The 19,715-nt window shown below is 46.2% G+C and overlaps 1 protein-coding gene across 5 annotated transcripts in view; it reads left to right on the forward strand.

Moving 5' to 3' along the window:
* Positions 1–19,715, forward strand: part of PATL2 (PAT1 homolog 2) — a 443,602-nt gene that overhangs the window by 400,161 nt on the left and 23,726 nt on the right. For all 5 annotated transcript variants that reach the window (XM_085621371.1, XM_085621372.1, XM_085621370.1 and 2 more), the window contains 2 exons: positions 9,098–9,195; positions 11,782–11,931. In XM_085621371.1, the coding sequence (XP_085477497.1) occupies positions 9,098–9,195; positions 11,782–11,931 (248 nt within the window). The remainder of the gene's footprint in view (positions 1–9,097; positions 9,196–11,781; positions 11,932–19,715) is intronic.

Genomic DNA, 19,715 nt, shown 5'->3' on the forward strand with positions numbered 1-19,715 from the left:
AGAGTTCTTGGGAAGATCAACACCAACCAGGCCCAAGTCATCCTAGTGGCCCCGTATTGGGTAAGAAGAGTAAGAGTATGGTGTCCTGAACACCTAGGCATAAGCATCTGTCCTTCAATCACGCTGTCCCTCCATGAGGATCTACTATCACAGCAGCAGGGCATGGTTCTGCACTCAGGCCTTAGCATTCTCCACCCTTTTTCTCGGCGATTGATCGGCTGCAAATGAATACCTTTGAGCTTCATCCAGAGGATCCTAATTGAGTCATTCGTACAATCCCCTCGAAGGCTTCAGTGTTGTGCCAATTCTTCGAGCAGGACAACTATTTTGACCTCTCACTTGGTGAATATGGCCTTTCTGTGAGCCGAACCAGAGGGTGCAAGTGCTCTGGTACCTTTCTATACTGCTTCAGGGATGCTGAACAATGAGGAAGCGACTGAAGGATTGATGGTGGGTATGCCTGCAGGAAGACATTTAATGTTTGACATTTCTGAAGCTTTTTTTTTTTTTTTTTTTTACGTATACTGAACGCGGGAACCTCAGTGCTACCGTACAAAAGTGCACTAAATGTATGACCTCAGCATTCTCTGCTAGGTGCTCATAAAATATTCAGACTGCCGTACAACCTGCTTTAGAGATTCAGAAAAGGGGTGCAGAACTTGTCACCTGTAGAATTTCATATGACTAATGAACCATAAAGGTATCCTCAGACCGATTGCTTATGACTGTGCACTGATAATATTCAGCATTTGCTGTTTTTGTAGACCCTCACCAGCTTTGTGGCATGCCTCATCATCGGGTCTAAATCTGGTATCCTAGAAACCAGGATGGACTCCATCCCAGTGGAGGGAGAACGTTTCCTTTTTGAGGTGATTATTAAGATAACCAGCATTGGTATAACAATAGGTCTCGCCTATGGGTGAGCTATTTGCTTTGGTAGTCTGTGGATGGTAATGGAAGGTCTGGTGGAAGTGAGGAGGCAGAGAGCAGGGCAGTTAAAAACAAAAAAGAAAACGCTATGAAGCTACCAGTGTCATTACGACTCCTGCCCCCACCACCATCCCACCCCCGCCGTCTGTCTGTTTGGGTGGAGGAGAAGAAACAGGGGATTGAGAAGAAACCGTGGCTAGTGGAGAGGGCGGATGGAGGAGAAAGTGATGAGTGAAAAAAACCTGGGTGGGAGGACGAGGAGAAGAAGAAATGGTCGGGGAGGGTGGGAGCTAGATGACTAGCAACACAGGAGGGAGGGAAAAGAAGCAACGAACGTAGGAGAAGGAAAAAATAGTACTTTAATCACAGTGCCAGCTGTAGAAGGGCCTTGATACATTTGAAGCATTAAGTACTTGGGCTGTGCTCCTGCAGAAAGAGAAAGCGAAGACCACTCGTGCTGTTTATTTAGAAGGCATAATATGAGAGTGACAGTGAAGCCCATGAATGGGGTAAGCAATGGGCAGGCTCCAAGCCCCTTATTCAAGACAATCTCGCTCGCAAGCGACCATGCATGCATTCAGACTGGCGAGACCAAAAAACTAGCTAACCGGTCCTTACCCCTTTATTTTGAAAGCCCCTGGTAAAGTTTTAAATAAATTAATTTGGATGCTCACAGATATGATTCTCCTGGCATCCTTAGTCTACATGTTTAAGCAGGTTGCTCACCACGCCGCACAGCACCACCGTGTGCCCGTGCCCTAAGCCCAGCTGCCGCTGCTGCTGACTGAATCCGAGGCACTCCACCTGCGCCTCAGCCCTGGTGGCTAGTGGTAGGCCGAAGGTTTGCTCTTGCTTGTGCTCTCTGTATTTGTTTTATAATCTTAATGTCTTATTTAGTTTTTCCTCCTCCCCTCTTGTGCCATTACTGTGCCCTTTTGCCTGTTTGCCCTCTTTGCCTTCTGTACCCCTCGCCGCTCCTCACTCCCGTTTCCCGCCGCTGCGTCCCCTGCAGCCCCGCTTCTGCTCTCTGCATTTAGCTTTATTTGCTTACTGCCTTACTTTGTTTCTCCTTCCCTCTTGTGCCATTACTGTGCCGTTTGCCCTTTTTTGCCTTCTGTAACCCTCGCTTCCTCCCTCCGCCCCTGCGGCCACGCCCCCCCGCTCGTGCCCTCTGTATTTTGCTTTATTTGCTTACTGCCTGACTTGTTTCTCCTTCCCTCTTGTGCCATTACTGTGCCCTTTGCCCTTTTTTGCCTTTTGTACCCCTCGCTGTTCCTCACCCCTGTTACCCGCCGCTGCGGCCCTGCCCCCCCCTCACTCTCCCTATCGTCCAATCCCAGCTGCTCCTCCCTCCCACCTCCCCTTCTTATGGCAGCAGCTGCGCGGTGAGGAGAGCGACCCTTGACCCTTTTAGGCAGGTCGCTCCCCACGCGGTGCAGCACTACCTGTGCCGCTGCCGGAATCCGAGGCCCTCCTCCACCCGCAGGCTACCACCTGTGCCTCATCCCTGGTGGCCAGTTGTAGGCCGAAGATTTGCTCATGCTCTCTGCATTTGTTTTATTGTCTTACTGTCTTATTTTTTTACTCCTCCCCTCTTATGCCATTACTGTGCCCTTTTGCCTGCTTGCCCTCTCTTTGCCTTCTGTACCCCTCGCCGCTCCTCACTCCTGTTTCCTGCTGCTGCATCCCCTGCGGCCTGCCCCCTGCTCTCCCATTCGTTCGATCCCAGCTGCTCCTCCCTCCCACATCCCCTTCTTATGGCGGATGCTGTGCGGCCGTGCCGAATGCGCGCCTAAGGCAACCCTTCTGCGCCTGGACCGCGCCCAGCGCCAGAACCTCTGGTCCCCGCGAATGCCATGATGCCAGTCTCCGCTACTATGGCAGCACCCTCCACGCTCAACACAGGACGCCCACACACTGGCTTCCTGGCCGCCCGAAGCGCACCTAAGTACCCTTCTCCTGCCGGAACTGCAGCTTCACCAGCATCCGACCCGCCAACCCACCCACCGGGAAAGAACTCAACTACCTCAGATGCATTCTTCTCAACACCCGCTCCGCCCGCAAACACACCGTTGAACTCTGGGACCTACTCGATTCAACCTCCCCAGACGTCGCCTTCATGACGGAGACCTGGCTGAACCCCCTCATCGGCACCAGACATCGCCATAGCCATCCCGGACGGCTACAAGATCACCCGCAGGGACCGCGCTAATGGAGTAGGAGGAGGAATCGCCATTGTCCATAGGAACTCTGAGTCTCGACCAATACCGCCGAATACCTGCACTTCCATATCCACACCGACCCCAACACCACCCTCAGAAGAACCCTAGTCTACAGACCCCCCTGGACCCCAGCCACAGTTCATAGACTCCATCGCCGACTTCGTCAGTACACACGCCCTCGCCTCCACAGACTACATCCTCCTTGGGGACCTGAACTTCCACCTTGAACGATGACGACACCAACTCCACCACCCTCAACCTCTGATTCAGACAACTCATCAACATCCACCCACTCCGCCGGACACACGCTGGACCCCATCTTTTCCGCAAGCTCCCATGTCCCCTTCAACCACACCACCAAACTCCACTTGTCTGACCATCGCTGCATCCACTTCACCTTCCGCAAACGCACCACCGCACACAACAGACCCCCCGCCGCTGCTGGAGCAAAGTCACCGAAGACAAGCTAACCACCACCCTCGCCCGGAGCCAACCCCACAGACCCTGACACTGCCGCCCACAACCTCACAGTGGATCGGCGACTGCGCCAACACCCTTGCCCCGATCAAGAAAACCTCTAACAGTCACACCAGCAAGAGAGCCAGCTGGTGGCGGCATGGATACGACAAGATCCAGTAATCCGTGGATTTAGGTGGGAAATGGGATGGGAGGACCGTATATCGCTTTATGCCGATGACATCCTGCTTTATCTGGCCTCGCCAACCCGCTCCCTTAACTGCCTCATGGACATCTGTGCAGCATACAGGCGTGTATCTGGATATACTATAAATTGGACGAATCACACATTTTCATACTCTCGGGCGCTCTCCCGCGTAATTGTGACATACAGATAGCTACCGAAGGGTTTAAATATTTAGGCATTCATATAACATGTCAGGACGCGCATTTCATTGCAGAAAATCTCATGAAACCTCTGGAGCGATTTCGCCGGGACGTACTCCACTGGCGGTCCCTGCCACTTACTTTGCTAGGCAGGGCAGCCCTCTTTTAAATGATGGCGCTCCCCAGATTCTTATACGTCCTACAAAATACACAATTTCCGGTCCCTCCATCATTCTTCATAGCAATTAATAATGAAGTAAACAAGCTGTTATGGGACGGTAAGGCAACCCGTATTGCTATGCATAAACTGGTTAAAAGCTGGTATGATGGAGGCATAGCGCTCCCACATATCAAAACATACTATTGGGCTTCCCAACTGGCGGTATTAAATCACTGGCTTCACGCCGCGCAGGATCAACCGGCTTATCGCATGGACAGATATCTCCTGGGTATGGATGGTATGATGGGGGAAATCTACAATAGGAATAAAACAAAGAATCTTACAGGGCCGACAGCGCATACAATTAAAATTTGGCATGAGGCGCAGAAAGACCTGGGATGGGACGAGTCGTGATGCAGGCAACGCCACTATGGGACACAAAAAAACTAGGCAAGCTACAGAACACGAAAGGGTTCAGACAATGGGACTTAATAGGCATCTCAAAGGTGGGGGACTTATGGCAGAAGGGTGAGAATATCCCGTTCACACAATTGCAACAGAACTATGGCTTGGCAGACAGAGACAGATACATGCAAATACGACATGCACTGACGGCACTGATCCCACAGGGCACGCAACTACCAGAATCATCACCCCTCGAGGACAGGCTACTTACCGATCATATGACGGAAAAAGACATTTCATTAACTTACAAGAAAATTATAAATAACCAACCGGACCCGACAACAATCCTGAAAACTAGATGGGAGACTGATCTGGGTGAACTAGACAAGGCTGACTGGCAGGCAGCTATGGCATCCCCAAGGGAGGTAGCGATCCCTGCTAGATTTAAACTAGTACAACTGAAGGTTCTACACCGTACATATTACACTAGGACACTACTGTACAAATTGCACAGAACAGATACACCACTTTGCATCCGACAATGTGGTGAACAAGGCACATTCTGGCACATACTCTGGCAATGCGCAGAAATTGACACATACTGGAAAGCAATCATGCGCACAATCTCGCAGGTCACAGGTATAACGATGGCGCCTGAGCCGAAGAGATGCATACTCCACATCTGGGAACCTACAGATCTTAATCATGTAGCACAAACCTGAGTAGCGCTTGGTATGGCTTTAGCGAAAAGAAATATAGCACAACTATGGGGAGCCAGGCAGACTCCCACACTAAGCGGATGGTGTTGTGGTATGGACGAATTAATGGTAACTGAAAAATCAGTATATGTCCATAGAAGATGCCCCAAAAAATTGACACGGGTCTGGGGAAAATGGAATGAATATCGGGGAAACATTTGTGATCCCCCACTGGAAGAATCACTCTGATGACTGACTAGCTGAGGTGTATATAGGAGACAATAATATATCGGGTATTAGTGTGGGCAAAGAGACGGTTGAGCAAAAATCTGACATATTTTTCGAACAAGTCCTTGCTGTTCAAGGTATGGCTACAGTTGGAAGATGTGATGTATGTAACAATGAAACCATATGGTATTGCAGATATTGTTGGAATTGAAAATGTTAATAAAAATATTTTGAAAAAGAGAGCCAGCTGGTTCACTGAAGGCCTCCAAGCAAACCTGCCAAAAGCTAGAGAAGAAATGGCACCGTGAATAGACACCGGATAGCTACGCAGCCCACAAGAACGCCACCCGCAGACAGCATCACCTCATCAGATCCGCCAAAAGGGCCTCCTTCAAAGACCGCCTAGACAACAATGCACACAACAGCAAAGAGCTCTTCAACATCGTGAAGGAACTCTCCCACCCCAGCTCCAACACCAACGACATCCCACCTTCGCAAGACCTGTGCGACGCCCTTGCCACCTTCCATCGCAAGAACGCAGACCTCCACGACTGTTTCAATGCCACGACCGCCCTGACAACCACTGAGACCTCTGCCACCACGGCCACCATCCGCACCGACCCCCTGCTCTCCTGGACCAACAAACTACGATAACACCATCAAAATCATAAACACCATCCACTCTTGATCTCGGTCAGACCCATGCCCACACCACATCTTCAGCACCACCATCGCACCCCATCTCCGGAAAGCCATCAACATCTTCTTCGAGACAGCAATCTTCCCGGAGAGCTGAAAGCATGCCAAAATCAACACCTTACTCAAAAAACCCAAGGCTGACCCCCAGGACCTCAAACTTCCGGCCCATCTCCTTGCTCCCGGCGAAGGTAATCAAGAAGACTGTCAACAGCCAACTGACCCACTACCTCGAGGAGAACAGCATCCTGCACCTGTCCAAGTCCGGGTTCCGAAGCAACTACAGTACCAAAACTGCCCTCATCGCCACCACGGATGACCTCAGGGCCCTGCTAGACAACGGTGAAACAGTGGCCCTCATCCTAGTGGACCGGTCAGCCGCCTTCGACACGGTCTGCCACCGCACCCTACGCACACGCCTCCTCGACGCTGGGATCCAAGAGAAGGCCCTGGACTGGACCACCTCCCTTCCTCTCCGGCAGAGCCCAGAGCGTCTGCATCTCCCCTTTCCGCTCCGAAGCCACTGAGATCTGTGGTGTACCCCAGGGCTCATCCCTCAGCCCAACACTGTTCAACATCTACATGGCACCGCTCGCCCACGTCGCCCAACTGCATGACCTCCACAAAATCTCCTACGCTGACGACACCCAGCTGATCCTCTCAGTCACCAAGGACCCCCCACACCGCCAAAACCAACCTCCACGAAGGAATGAAAGCCATCGCCGAGTGGGTGAAGAACAGCTGACTGAAGCTAAACTCTGACATGATGGGAAGTCCTCATCCTCGGATCCACCCCCTGGGCCTGGGACGATTCCTGGTGCCAGACCGCACTGGGAACAGCTCCAGCACCCACCGACCACGCACGCAACCTAGGGTTCATCCTCGACTCTACCCTCTCCATGACGAAGCACAGGTCAACGCCGTCTCGACCTCCTGCTTCAACACGCTCCGCATGCTACACAAGGTCTACAGGTGGATCCCCACCGAAACAAGAACGGTCACCCAGTCCCTCGACAGCAGCAGGTTGGACTACACAGGAGCCTCGTCCAAACTCCTGAAACTACTTCAACGCATTCAGAACGCCTCCGCACGCCTGATCCTCGGCACCCCTCGCCGTAGCCACATCACACCCCACCTAAGAGAGCTGCACTGGCTCCCCGTCAACAAGAGGATCACCTTCAAGATCCTCACCCACACACACGGCACTCCACAACACCGGTCCAGCATACCTCAACAGAAGACTCTACTTCTACACCCCCAACCGCCACCTCTGCTCCGCCGCCCTCGCCACAGTCCCCCGCATCCGAAGAGCAACCTCCGGCGGCAAATCGTTCTCCTACCTCTCCGCCAAGACCTGGAACACCCTCCTCATCCCCCTTTGGCAGACCCAGGACCTGCTAACCTTCAGAAGACTCCTCAAGACCTGGCTATTCGAGCAGTAGCAGCATTTCTTCCCCCCCCCCCCCCCCCCCCCCCCCCCAGGACCTTGAGACCCGCACGGATAAGTAGTGCCCTCTACAAATGTTCTGATTGGTCTGCTGGGAGCACTAAGAATCCATGGCTTTCTTCAGGACTAGTAAATAAAAAATCCTACTGTTTTGTTACATTTGTGTCATTCTATTTCGATCAGTCTATAGTTCTTTTCAGAATATTGGAATGTCTTTAACACTTGGGTTTACTTAACTTATAGCAAATGTTACTTGCCAGTACCCTAAATCTATATAATTTATTTATTATAGGGCTGACATTACATGTTACCGCAAAGTTCCCTGCGTAGAGGGTCTTTCGAAAGAACAGCAACACATTCTGAATATTCTCACTCCTCAAAGTATAAGCAATCTGTCTAAGGATGCCTTGGTGGTGGATTGATTATGCCGGGAAGGCAGCATCCACAGACTTTGTTGGGTCCTCTTACCCCTTTTTTTCGATCTCTTTTGTATTGCATGCAACAATTGTGACCTCCGCTGTTTTTGTTCTCACCATTCACCTGCAGCTTCTGTTCAACAGAAGTAATAAGTACACACATGTATAGCCGGTGAGACAGAGATGGAATTGTATGTACCTGGCGAGCAGGAAAAACACTGATGGGAGTGATGCTGGGCGCTAAAAGCAATATTACCTTTTACCCCCCTTGGGTCTATTGCTTCCTTTTTTCCTTTTTGAGATTAACTTTCGAGATATATTTCTTTTAAGTAGCAGCGTGAGCGGTTCCAATGCCATTCATTTCAAGTTTTTGTGCTATGGCGAGGATTCGACACGCAAATTGAAATTTCAAAATGTAAATGCATCCTATACTCTGGTACATTTTTTAACCCTGAATAGTGGTCTTGCCTCTTGATGAAATCGCAGCACTTGGATCTCAGAACGAATGGTCGAGCATCTCTGTGGTATTCTGCATTATTTTCAAATAAAGTGTGAAATTTCTATTTCGTAACCCAAACCCCAATATCTTTCCCCACATGTGTTACAGCTCTGAGATTTGATGGTAGTGAGTGGACAGTTATTTTAACAGAAAATTGGGCATGTCCAGGTGTAAGAATCACTAAAACATTTGTCAATGGACAAGGACAAATCTGTGCCAGACCAGGTCTGACATTTCAGACTTGTCTGGGAGAAAACCAACTTGGTTATATTTGGTGTTGCTCTGAACATGTAGCTCCTATGACCAGGCGCATGGGGAATATTGTGTGCATAGATGGATGCACACACTTTCTACATTCATTGAAAACTACACCCTTGAGGTACAGTAAAGCTCCCAGCAGGTGTCACTCCACTCCCCACAAACAATATAAAACTATACCCAAAACATATATGCATGCCCAACCAAAGCGTTGTACTACACACGGAGGCAGATCTTTTTTCTGTACTTCTGCTCACTTGTTTCCATATTTTTCACTTATTTGTTTTATTTTCAGTTCGGTATCTCTTTGCTCTATTCGCTTCTCAGTCACGGTGAGCGCCTTCTTTCCTCCGACACTCCCATGGAGCCCTGCATTGGTGATTTCGAAAAATGGTAAGATTAACTTAATTTTGTGGATGCTTATTGAACTAATAACTTGTAATAAGAGTAGAGTACGGTGTATACATCAACTGTTCAGTGTTGGGATCAGACTCATAGAGGAAATTGAATATTTGCCAGAAAAACACCACAATGAGACCGTCCAGGAAGGACATGTTGATCAAGATGGTCTCGCGCCAACTGTGATATTGGCTGTGGGTAATTAGGCTGACATTTTCTGAGAATGCATGCTTCCGGTCCACTCAGTAGTTGACCCCTCTGTTGCACCACTATCAGGACCTAAGCCAGAATAAGTGTTTAGACATTTTTATATGCAACATTGTTTTGAAATTTTAAGGATTTAAAATATATAAAAGACCCATTTACTTTTCAAAAGCATGTGAAAAGACCAGAGAACAGCCCTGTTTTTGACCGACAAAGTAGGTAAGGAAAATGTTTGGACTTCCATAAATGAATAGTCCCTTATTTATTTATTTGAAAAGCTTTATAAAGTGCAAACAAGACCCATACGGGCATTCGGGCTCTGTACAGAATTGGAGAAAACACAATACTATACAGCGGGTATGAACTGAAACTTGCCAAGAAGGTGCAAGTCCACCAGATGCTCTGAAGAGCAATTCCATTGCAGAATCAGGAATTTATCAATGAGTTCTTGGAGTTTTGCTGTTGGTAATTGAATTGTTAGGCAGAGAATTTCACTCTGGTACCCAGACGCAAGTTTCCTGTCGAGTGTGATGTTAATGAAGCGGAAATACCAAAAAGGGTTTCATCTCTCATGCTACCAACATTTAAGGTAATCTGTGAAATATTTGCAGCTGTTGGTATTGGTCGCCTATCCATATGTTGTACTGGCACTCAAAGGGTGTCATAGGAGAACATATTTATTGTTGGAGCTGAAGCGAGCCTTTCACTGCTAAATACCTGAGTGACTAGGCTACATGGGTAACAGTTGATCCTTCATGGACTTATGATCCAAGCAGAGTACTCTAGCCTTGAAGCAACTCCTATGTAAAAAATGTAATTCAAGATTAAATGCTAAAGTGAAGAATAGGTTTTCAGGTTCTATGTGTGTTGAGTAGTTAAGTATTTGGGAGTAGTGACTACAGATAAGATGCCTGAGATGAATTATTAGGGCACACACTTTAATTTGGAGCAATAACTACAGGCAGTCTGTCTTCTTGCTAGGGGCTGCAGGCACTGTGCAGTCTCTGGGACTAATGACCACCTGAATGAGACCCAACTACAATGCGCATGTGCAGTCATTGTTGCACATTCAGAGGGTGCTCATGCCTACTATGATGGCCATTACACTTTCCTGATTAAAACTCAGTAAACTCCTCCTAAAAACTGCTATTAGCAAAAGCCTGCAAAGCGATCACAAAGTACGAGCAGGGACCGACAAGAGAGAAAGGGAACAGGGAGAGTCTGGGAGTGGATTAAAGAGGCAGGAGGTGGATCTAAATAGCTTTGTTCAAGCCCTGTAGAAAAAAGTGAAGTCTAGGGTCCAATTGAACATCCTTTTGATAAGTTTCCAGAGTCTTTGTGCTTGAACCAATACAGTATGGTTCAGCCCTGTGAAGCATTATGGACAGCTTAGTTTCCGAGATTTCTGCTTCTAGTGTCTCATTCGTTCTCCTTGTAATGGTGAGTTTGAGTGGGCGATGAAGGCTATTTGGGAGCAGATTCTGGCTGGTTTCGAAGGAGGTATGAGGTTTCCATCCTTGGTCCCATTCATTACTACTAACTCTGGTTCGTCTCCCGCTCAACCGCATCTCTGGTGAGGAGTAAGCTAAACTACTGCAAGGTTTAACTATTTATTCCCCTGCAGGGTACCTGGATCCTCCTTTGACGTGCTCTCTTTAATTTTGCTTGGCATACATCACTTGCTTCAGTTGCCAACAGTTCAGCTGATTTTTCAGAATGCACAGGACGCTCTCCAAACTCCGCAGCGTAAGCTTAAAATGATAGTTCTTAAGTAGATGTGTGCTTCATTCCATCCCTGTGCTGCGCCCCAACCAGACTCTCCACTGTAACCTCATTCACACTGACCTCTGAGCCAGTTTTCCTTTCATACTTTCAGGCTCATCTCTCTGGTATTGAGACCCAGCATGTTCAGACTTGCCTGCCAATTACTGCTATATTCCAGCCCATTTTCCTGCTTTCTTACCCATTAAGTATACGGCATGCAATGTGTAGTCCTCTTTAATAACTAAGTAAAATTCTCATTTTCTAATCCCACCAATCAGCTTAACCATCTTGTCTGAATGAATGCACTATTGTCGAAACACATCCACCTAAATAAAATAGGAAATAATGTTCGTGCGTCACCCACATGTTGGTATTTAATTGTGAAAGTATGGTATATTTCTCTAGACCGTTTCTGAAGATTTTGTCTACAAAAGGGCCTGGTGAATGCATGTGACGTTTGGGAAGATACCCACACTGGACACCTACTATGTAAAATGTCTTACCAATGCGTGTGTAATATGCTGTGCATATTCAGCTGATAAGGGTTTGGATGTTTTCAGAGTTGCATTGGCTTGGTCTCGTTCTTACACTATTCATACTGTTTCATTACAGGACGGATATGGTGTTCCTTGTTGCAAAAGAACTTTCCCAAGTTTCTAAGTCTTCCATCGTGGAGCCACTCTTCTTTCCCAGTAACCTTCTGTCTTTGTTTTGCCGCTACCTCGATAAGCAAACTATCCATCGGCTTGAAGACAAAATGGAGTAAGTTTGATTTCAAACGATTTGAGTTGTGCTAAAAAGTATGACCCACTTTGAAATTGCCTATGCAAACCTTATGCCACTTTATCGTCTATTAGTCTGTATCATGCTTCTCAGTTGGTATCTCTGCTCTCTGTGAACAGCCATGCTAATATGTCAATGGATTCTTGGAATTGTGCGGAGACATCCAGTTTATGGATTATTCCTGGAGTAGGTCATCTGTGTTGACCTACTTTTGAATTTAAGTGACAACCGCATAAATCTCATGCAGTATTATAAATGTTTCTTTCGAAGGACCTTGTTAGTGGATTGTGGAGTAGAGCTGTGCCTCCATGTCCTGCCGCCTTGACAGTTTCCATAATATGATCAGTAATTCCATTGTCCTGTGGCTAGAAAGCTTTCCATTTCAAGCCTATTTGATAAGAAAAATGTTTAAACACATTCTCACTGAAGGATGGCCTGTTGACATCCGGCACAAACGAGAGGGAAAAAGCACTCACATGCACATAAGTCCCAGAAGAGAACTCTGGTCTAAGATGAGCCTATCCTTCAAGGGTGGCCACTACTGCCCCCAAAGTTTGCATGCAGCTCTTGTACAACGGCTGGGCTCCAGGCAAAGGGATTTTGATGGACTGTCCATCCGAAGCTCATCCTAATCTATGTCTGCTATGCTACCCAGTTCACATACATACAGAGCTTGTCCATTAGTACCAATAAGGGCCCATGCCAGCCTGTTGGGGGTATCCTGGTGTAGCTCATGCATCCACGGGCGACTGCATTAGTTAGAAGACAATGAAAGGTACGGAGTTCCTCTGTGGCAAGTTGGCCACCTGGGGTGTACTCAAGGTAGTGAGTAGGTGGGGGGATACCTCCTGTAGGAACTAGGACCCTCACACACCCAGCAAGCTAGGTGTCATGCTTAATCATATGGGTCTGCTCCTCGCCGAGCCAGGGCTCATTTTCAGAGATCTTTAGTTCCTTGCCGTACAGGTGCTGTGGGTGTGAGGGGCCTAGAGGCATGTAGATGTGGTGTGTGGATTAAAACAGGTAAGGGAATCCTTTGTGATTATTTTTATTCTGGAAATGTCCCAAGCTGACTAAAAAGGGAAGAGAGGGGGAGACTATTTTCTTTTAATGTGACAAAAATTCGCTCTACCCCCAGATGGTCAACATGTTTCTCACCTCAGAATGTCACGAAGTGATCAGTTGGCGATTCCTCAGGACCAGGTGACCAAAAAACGATCTACAGTGGGAGGTGTGGTGCAACGCTACCTACCAATCTCTCTATCCGAGGGTTAATGCTCCGGAGAAGGGCAGCAAACCTCTTTGGTTTTCATGTGCTGCCTCATCAGATCACAGCGGTGTAATTTGGACACACAGTGTAGTGTCTCTACTCCTGCTCGGAGCTTTGTGGCTCACTTACCCGCTCCATCAGGAAGGTCACTACCTTGAGTACGCACCAGGTGGCCAACTTGCCACCGAGGAACTCCGTACCTTTCATTGTCTTCTAGCTTAACTCAGGGCAAGTACGTTGGACCTCTATTAAGCCCTAGCTGTCCCTCTTTGTTGATTCAAAGACTGCATTAGTTCCCAGTACATACCCTTTGAAGAGCGATGCTTTGTTCTCATGGTGGTTGCATCATATTTTATTTTTTCAATTCTATATGCTGTGTGTAGCAGTGATTGAAGCTGCTTTCAGGTAGCATGTTGAACCTGTGTAATGTACCTGAACAGTTAGTGTCTGGTGATTAATTGGCCCAGAATACCTAAAGCTGAAATCAGACCATGACACCTGTGGTAGGTAATACTTGTATTTCAGGATCGATGTAATATCAGCCACCTGATGTGCTAAATGTTTTGAATTGAACAAATTCACTGCAACGAAGTGAAAGAGGGAGTGCTTGAACCGTTCTGCCTCTGGAAACTACTTAAAGCTGGATTAGTCAATTGTTTTTTGTGCACTGTTTGCCTATAGACAGGGAGCAAGCAAACACAAGGAGATGAACGGAGCTGCAAAACTTTTCAGACACTCACCCCCAGTCACAGATCTGGGTTGAATCCATCATCGTTCTTTAGCTCACTTCACCACCTCAATTCAGACCCAGCTATATGCAAATCCGTCCTGACCCTGTGCCTCATGGGAACAGTCCAGTTCGAACTGCCAAGCCAGGTCTTCCCTGAACCGGAAACAAGCATCATGGGACCAGTTTCTGGATAACACCCTTCATTAGCCAGGCTAGCTTGAATCCAGTGGCAAAGTGAGCAAGGGACCCACGTCTGGGCATATCCTGCCAACATAGGGCAGCCAAAGCAAACACAAGGAGATGATGAACCGAGCACAAACTTTTCAGACACTACCCCCCCCCCCCCCCTCCTCCCTCCCCCGCCGTCACAGATCTGGGTTGAATCCATCATTCTTTAGCTCACTTCGCCACCTCAGTTGATTCAACCCAGATCTGTGACTGGGTGTGAATGTTTTGAAAAGTTTCATTGCTTCGTCCATCTCCTTGTGTTTGCTTTGTTCACCCTAAGTTGACTGGGTATGGCCAGACGTGGATCCCTTGCTCACTTTGCCACTGGATTCAAACTAGCCTGGCTGATGAAGGGTGTCACCCAGAAACCGGTCCCACGATGCTTGTTTCCGGTCCAGGGAAGACCTAGTTTGGCAGTTCGGGCTGGACTGTTCCCATGAGGCACAGGGTCAAGACTGATTTGCATATAGCTGTGTCTGAACTTGGGTGGCGAAGTGAGCTAAAGAACGATGATGGATTCAACCCAGATCTGTGACTGGGGCTGAGTGTCTGAAAAGTTTCAGTGCTCCGTATTATCTCCTTGTGTTTGCTATGTTCGCCCTAGTTGGCAGGGTATGCCCAGACGTGGGTCTCTCTCCCCTCCCCCTCATGCTCACTTTGCCACTGGATTCAAGCTAGCCTGGCTGATGAGGTCTGGAAGCCCGAAACTGGTTCCAGGATGCTGGTTTCCAGTCCAGGGAAGACCTGGCTTGGCAGTTCGGGCTGGACTATTCCCATGAGGCACAGGGTCAGACTGATTTGCATATGGCCATGTCTGAACTGGGGTGGCAGAGTGGGCTAAAGAACGGTGATGGATTAAACCCAGATCAGTTGACTGGGGGCGAGTGTTTGATTGGTTCTGATGCTCCGTCCATCACCACCCTCTTTTGTACCGCTTTGTTCGCCATAAGTTGGCAGGGTATGCTCAGACGTGAGTCCCTTGCTCACTGTGCCACTGGAATCAAGCTATCCTGGCTGAAGAGGGGTGAAACCCCGAAACCGGTCCTAGGATGCCTGTTTCCGGTCCAGGGAGGACCTGGCTTGGCAGTTCAGGCTGGACTGTTCCCATGAGGCACAGGGTCAAGACTGATTTGCATATACCTGTGTCTGAACTGGGGTGGCGAAGTGAGCTAAAGAACTATGCTGGATTCAACCCAAATCTTTGACTGGAGCAGAGTGTCTGAAAAGGTTCAGTGCTCCGTCCATCATCTCCTTGTGTTTGCTATAGACAGGGAGCTGCCATAAGCTCATCTCTTGGCCCAGGTCCTATAGGACTAGTCCAGCCGTAACTGCCTCCCTGATGCTCTCCAGATCTACTTCAAAAGGCGCATTCTCTCACACATTGGACTGTAAATGTTCAATCTCGTGTATGCTTAATGCTCTGATAAATATTGCATTGGTGCACAGATATTTGGTATCGTATGAAAGCAAGGAATCACTCCAGCTGCGGCTGCCTTTTAGTTCAGATAGTTCTTATGTGGCAGTTGTGACAAGTCTGCAGTGATTATTATGTGAACTACACGACTGGTGCCACATAGTAGGATACAATCTACACCAAAGAATAATTCTGTGGATGTTGAAGGCTTTTGTGTAATCTCATCAATAGCATTGTTCATATGATGCCACCTTTGGCTGTATTAATTGATGTTCTACATTGATGGTGGAATTCTCTAGAGTGGCAGTGATGGCACTTCAGTCTACATACCCTACATTGACATGTAGATGAATTTGTTGCTAGATTTCCTGTTTATTTCCTCAATTGTTTTGAATTTTTAATTTGAGTTTGAAGTCCGCTAAACGCACCATTTTTATTTACCTTTTATAGCTCAAACGGGCGCGAGTAGCAACTATCTTTACTTAATTTCTTTCTTGATTCTGGTTTTAAATATAAAAAGCACTTAATTTCATATATTGGTGGTAAAGAATGGTGCAGAACTTCCCACATGGGTTTATGGCCCTAATGGTCCATGCATAAATTCTGATGTTTTGAAGCATAGTTGCGGAATTACTTTAAATGACTTTATAGGACAAGGATATTTTCTTGAAATTTATACGAACATTTGCTGTTGGCAACGAGGCCTCCTTAATGTAGTCCTATTTTGTTTCCCTTTAGCAATGTTGGCAACTCTTCTAGCATTTGTATTTTGGCTCACTTAGTTTGAAGTATTGAACAAAAAAAGGTTGTTAGGGGACCCGTTGGTCTCACAAGCCATGTGTCGTTATGTCTTTTACAATGCAATGAACAAAAGTTGCCCACCTCAAAAAAAGGTTTGCCACCAGTTTAAATCGCAAATAATCAAACTTTTTGGAATATATCTGAGGCAACTATCAAAACGAGTAATAAGTTCCGAGCATAATACAGTTCACAAAGAGATGAATTGAGAGGTGGTGTTTCTTGAAATATTTGATCCTTTATTCAATATTCATTTAGACAAAGAAACTGTACGGCCAACGCATTTCGCCAGTATCCGGGCTTCTTCAGGGCATCCAAATAGAAATGCGGGTAGTTTCCTTCGCTACTCCCAGTAAGGAAGATCTGTTGTGTTTTTTTTTTTAATGTAATTTCAATTATTTACTGTGCGGCCTGTAGCAACTGCGCACACTTTTTGACATTTTTTGATTGTCTATGTCCCCAACGTAAGCCGTGTCTGGGTTCAGCGTTATCGTGCGTCATGTTTGGTCGTCTGATTAAGCAGCGTTTTAAGGTTGAAGTATTCCTTGTGATCTGCAACTAAAACAAATGACCATGATCTTGATGTCAAGACGATGTTTCCTTAGTCATCTCCACACTTAGATTTCTATGCATCGTTGAGGACTGGGTGATCTGTGGAGATTGTGAATTCCTTCCCATAAAGAAACTGATAAGGATGTTCACAAGTCCAGGCAACCATAAGTCTCTTACTGTCTGCTCGAGAGTATGAATTGTCTTTTTTGAATAAGGTGCGACTGGGATAAGCAATAATTTTCCAGGGTTAGTCTTGTACAACAGCCCGTTCAACTAGTTTGACGCCCAATCCCACTTGAGCTGACATTCCTGGTAAGCATAATGTTAAACAATGGGTCAGAGGAAGGTGTGTGTTCACTGTTGAATATTCCGTTTTTGGCAGCATCAAAACGATCTGTCAATGTTTTAACTACTCCAGTTGGTGTTCCTGCCTTGTCAGGGCACTAATTGAGTTCAAATCTTGGTTATGTAGAGTGACCATGGAGAGGCAAGGTTCGAGAGTGACAGTGGTGTGATAAGTTTGAACTGATCAAATTCATGTCCTGTCTCCTGCTGTGAGAAAAACTGTCTGTAAAGATCTTAAACCAACCGCTAATGTTGTACAAAGAGTTGCATAATCTTCTGAGAGTTTCCTTAAGTTATGCCAGCAATTAGTTAAATACTCTGATATTACATGTGCTGAGACAGTTTGGGATGTGTGCTATCACTTTGCAGATATTCTTCTGATCAACCATTCCGATGGAGGATACATGAAAGCTAACTGATAATCTAGTGCTACAACAGACATCCTTTGCGAGTTGAGCATGTATTGCACTCTGTCCAGTATCTTACCAGTGTGGTTAGTACTGCAGATTTCCTAGCCAACTCTTTATGCAAGGATGACTCCTTCTGTCAGCTTACTCTGCTGACTCAGAAAAAAGAAAATCAAGATAAGTTTTCTTAATGCAGTTGGGTTATTCAGGGCAGGGGTGTTTGTCAGTATACCATGAAGGGGGCATGCCCAGTATCTTTGGCTATAGTAGGTTAAGAGTAGTGTAATCCATATTAATCTGTCTGTATTCGACTCTGTAGAGAAACTAGGAGCTGTTCTTTCCTCTTCAATGTACCTTGCTCTTTCGCTGGTTGGATAGGTCAGCAAGTTAATTGCTCACCACTGACAGAGTGGGTTGCATGGTGCAGGGTTGCAAAGACAAACTCTGCCTTCTTTGTTAATCAGTTTTAGAAGTGGAAGCAGGGGGTCTACTGAAAATATTGTGTAACTGTCACCAGTTTTTTTAGGTCTTGTGTTAGCAAAGACTTGTGATTTTACTACATTTTTATATAAATGTTTGTGTATGTGTTTTTATATGTATGTGTGTATATATAGATCTCTCAGTGGCATTCCTGCCCCTCTTCTTCCCGATTCCAAAAGCAGACACCGGTACCATGGGATTTTGAAGTCCATTCTTATTTATTCATGGCAAAAACAACAAGACGCAACACGTTTCGGTGGTGACTCCCCACCTTGTTCACATAGTGCGGCCGATATTTTCTTTTGTCCTTGAGTGCTTCATTGCTCACCTACACTCTGTGTAAACACTGAAGAAATACTTATAACAGTGATCAAAATAAAGTGCAGTTTGTGCTGGATTAAAGTGCATAAAATGTCAAATAAAACTATGTAACATGTCTCACCGAGCAATAAATTGCATCACAATTTCAATATGTACCATTAGCAAAATTAGGACGCATTAATTAATGAATTCCAGCGTTCAAATGACATTAAACAAAATTTAATCCATGCTCAAAGTAATATTAATATATGGACTGGGTTGGATCAATACAATCAAAATTCTTTATATCTACCATACAACACATTTATTCTATCCCCTTGGTCCACACAATTAAAATAGAAGATTTCCACACCATGCAAAGTTAACTGCTCACCACTGACATAGTAGGTTGCTGGGTGTGCGGTTGCAAAGACAAACTCTGCCTTCTGTGTTCATCAGTTTTAGAAGTGGGATAGAGGGAATACAAAAAATATTGTATAACAGTCACCAGTTTTTTAGGTCTGGTGTTAGCAAAGACTTTGTGATTTTACTTAGTTTATATAAATGTTTTTGTATGTGTTTTTTATATGTATGTGTGCATGTGTATATATGTATGTGTATATATAATGTATATATAATGTATATACATTCTCAAAACAGTACATTTTCAAGCTTCCATGCCACATAAAATAATCAAAAAAGATTAAAAGAACGCTGGGCATTTATCAGGTTTTGGTGGAGAACAGCTCTTATGTAGAGCAGCCTACAATACCACCGACACTGAATCTGCTCCACTCCAATGTCTGCTTCTCTAGCAAAGTTCTAAGCAAAGGATTGGTACTGTGCCATCCACGCCGAGCTAGAAAGGGACAAAGCCTTTTGCCATTTTCACAGCAAAATCTTTAAGCATAGGATTTGCAAGTGTCATCCATGCAGAGACGAAAAAAACAAAAAAAGCCTTTACTACTCCAGATACAGTATCATAGCTTTTGATTGGTAAAATATCATCCAAGCCAACCTGGAATGAATAAAAGCAATCACTTACATGTGTTTCTCTTGTTAGTTATTCATTAGTTCTACAGGATGCTCCTTTGTGTCTGGAAAAGGTAGAAGTCAAAGCAAAACTCTTTCAGGCTTAGAGTGCCTCAAACATTATGCAAAATAGGAAGCAGGGAACACTGGGCTACCCAAGCGAGAGAGAGAGAGAGAGATGTATATATTCATGTATTCTCTCCTACT

Source organism: Triturus cristatus, chromosome 8 (assembly GCF_964204655.1).
Source record: "Triturus cristatus chromosome 8, aTriCri1.1, whole genome shotgun sequence".
NCBI classification, from domain to species: Eukaryota; Metazoa; Chordata; class Amphibia; order Caudata; family Salamandridae; genus Triturus; species Triturus cristatus.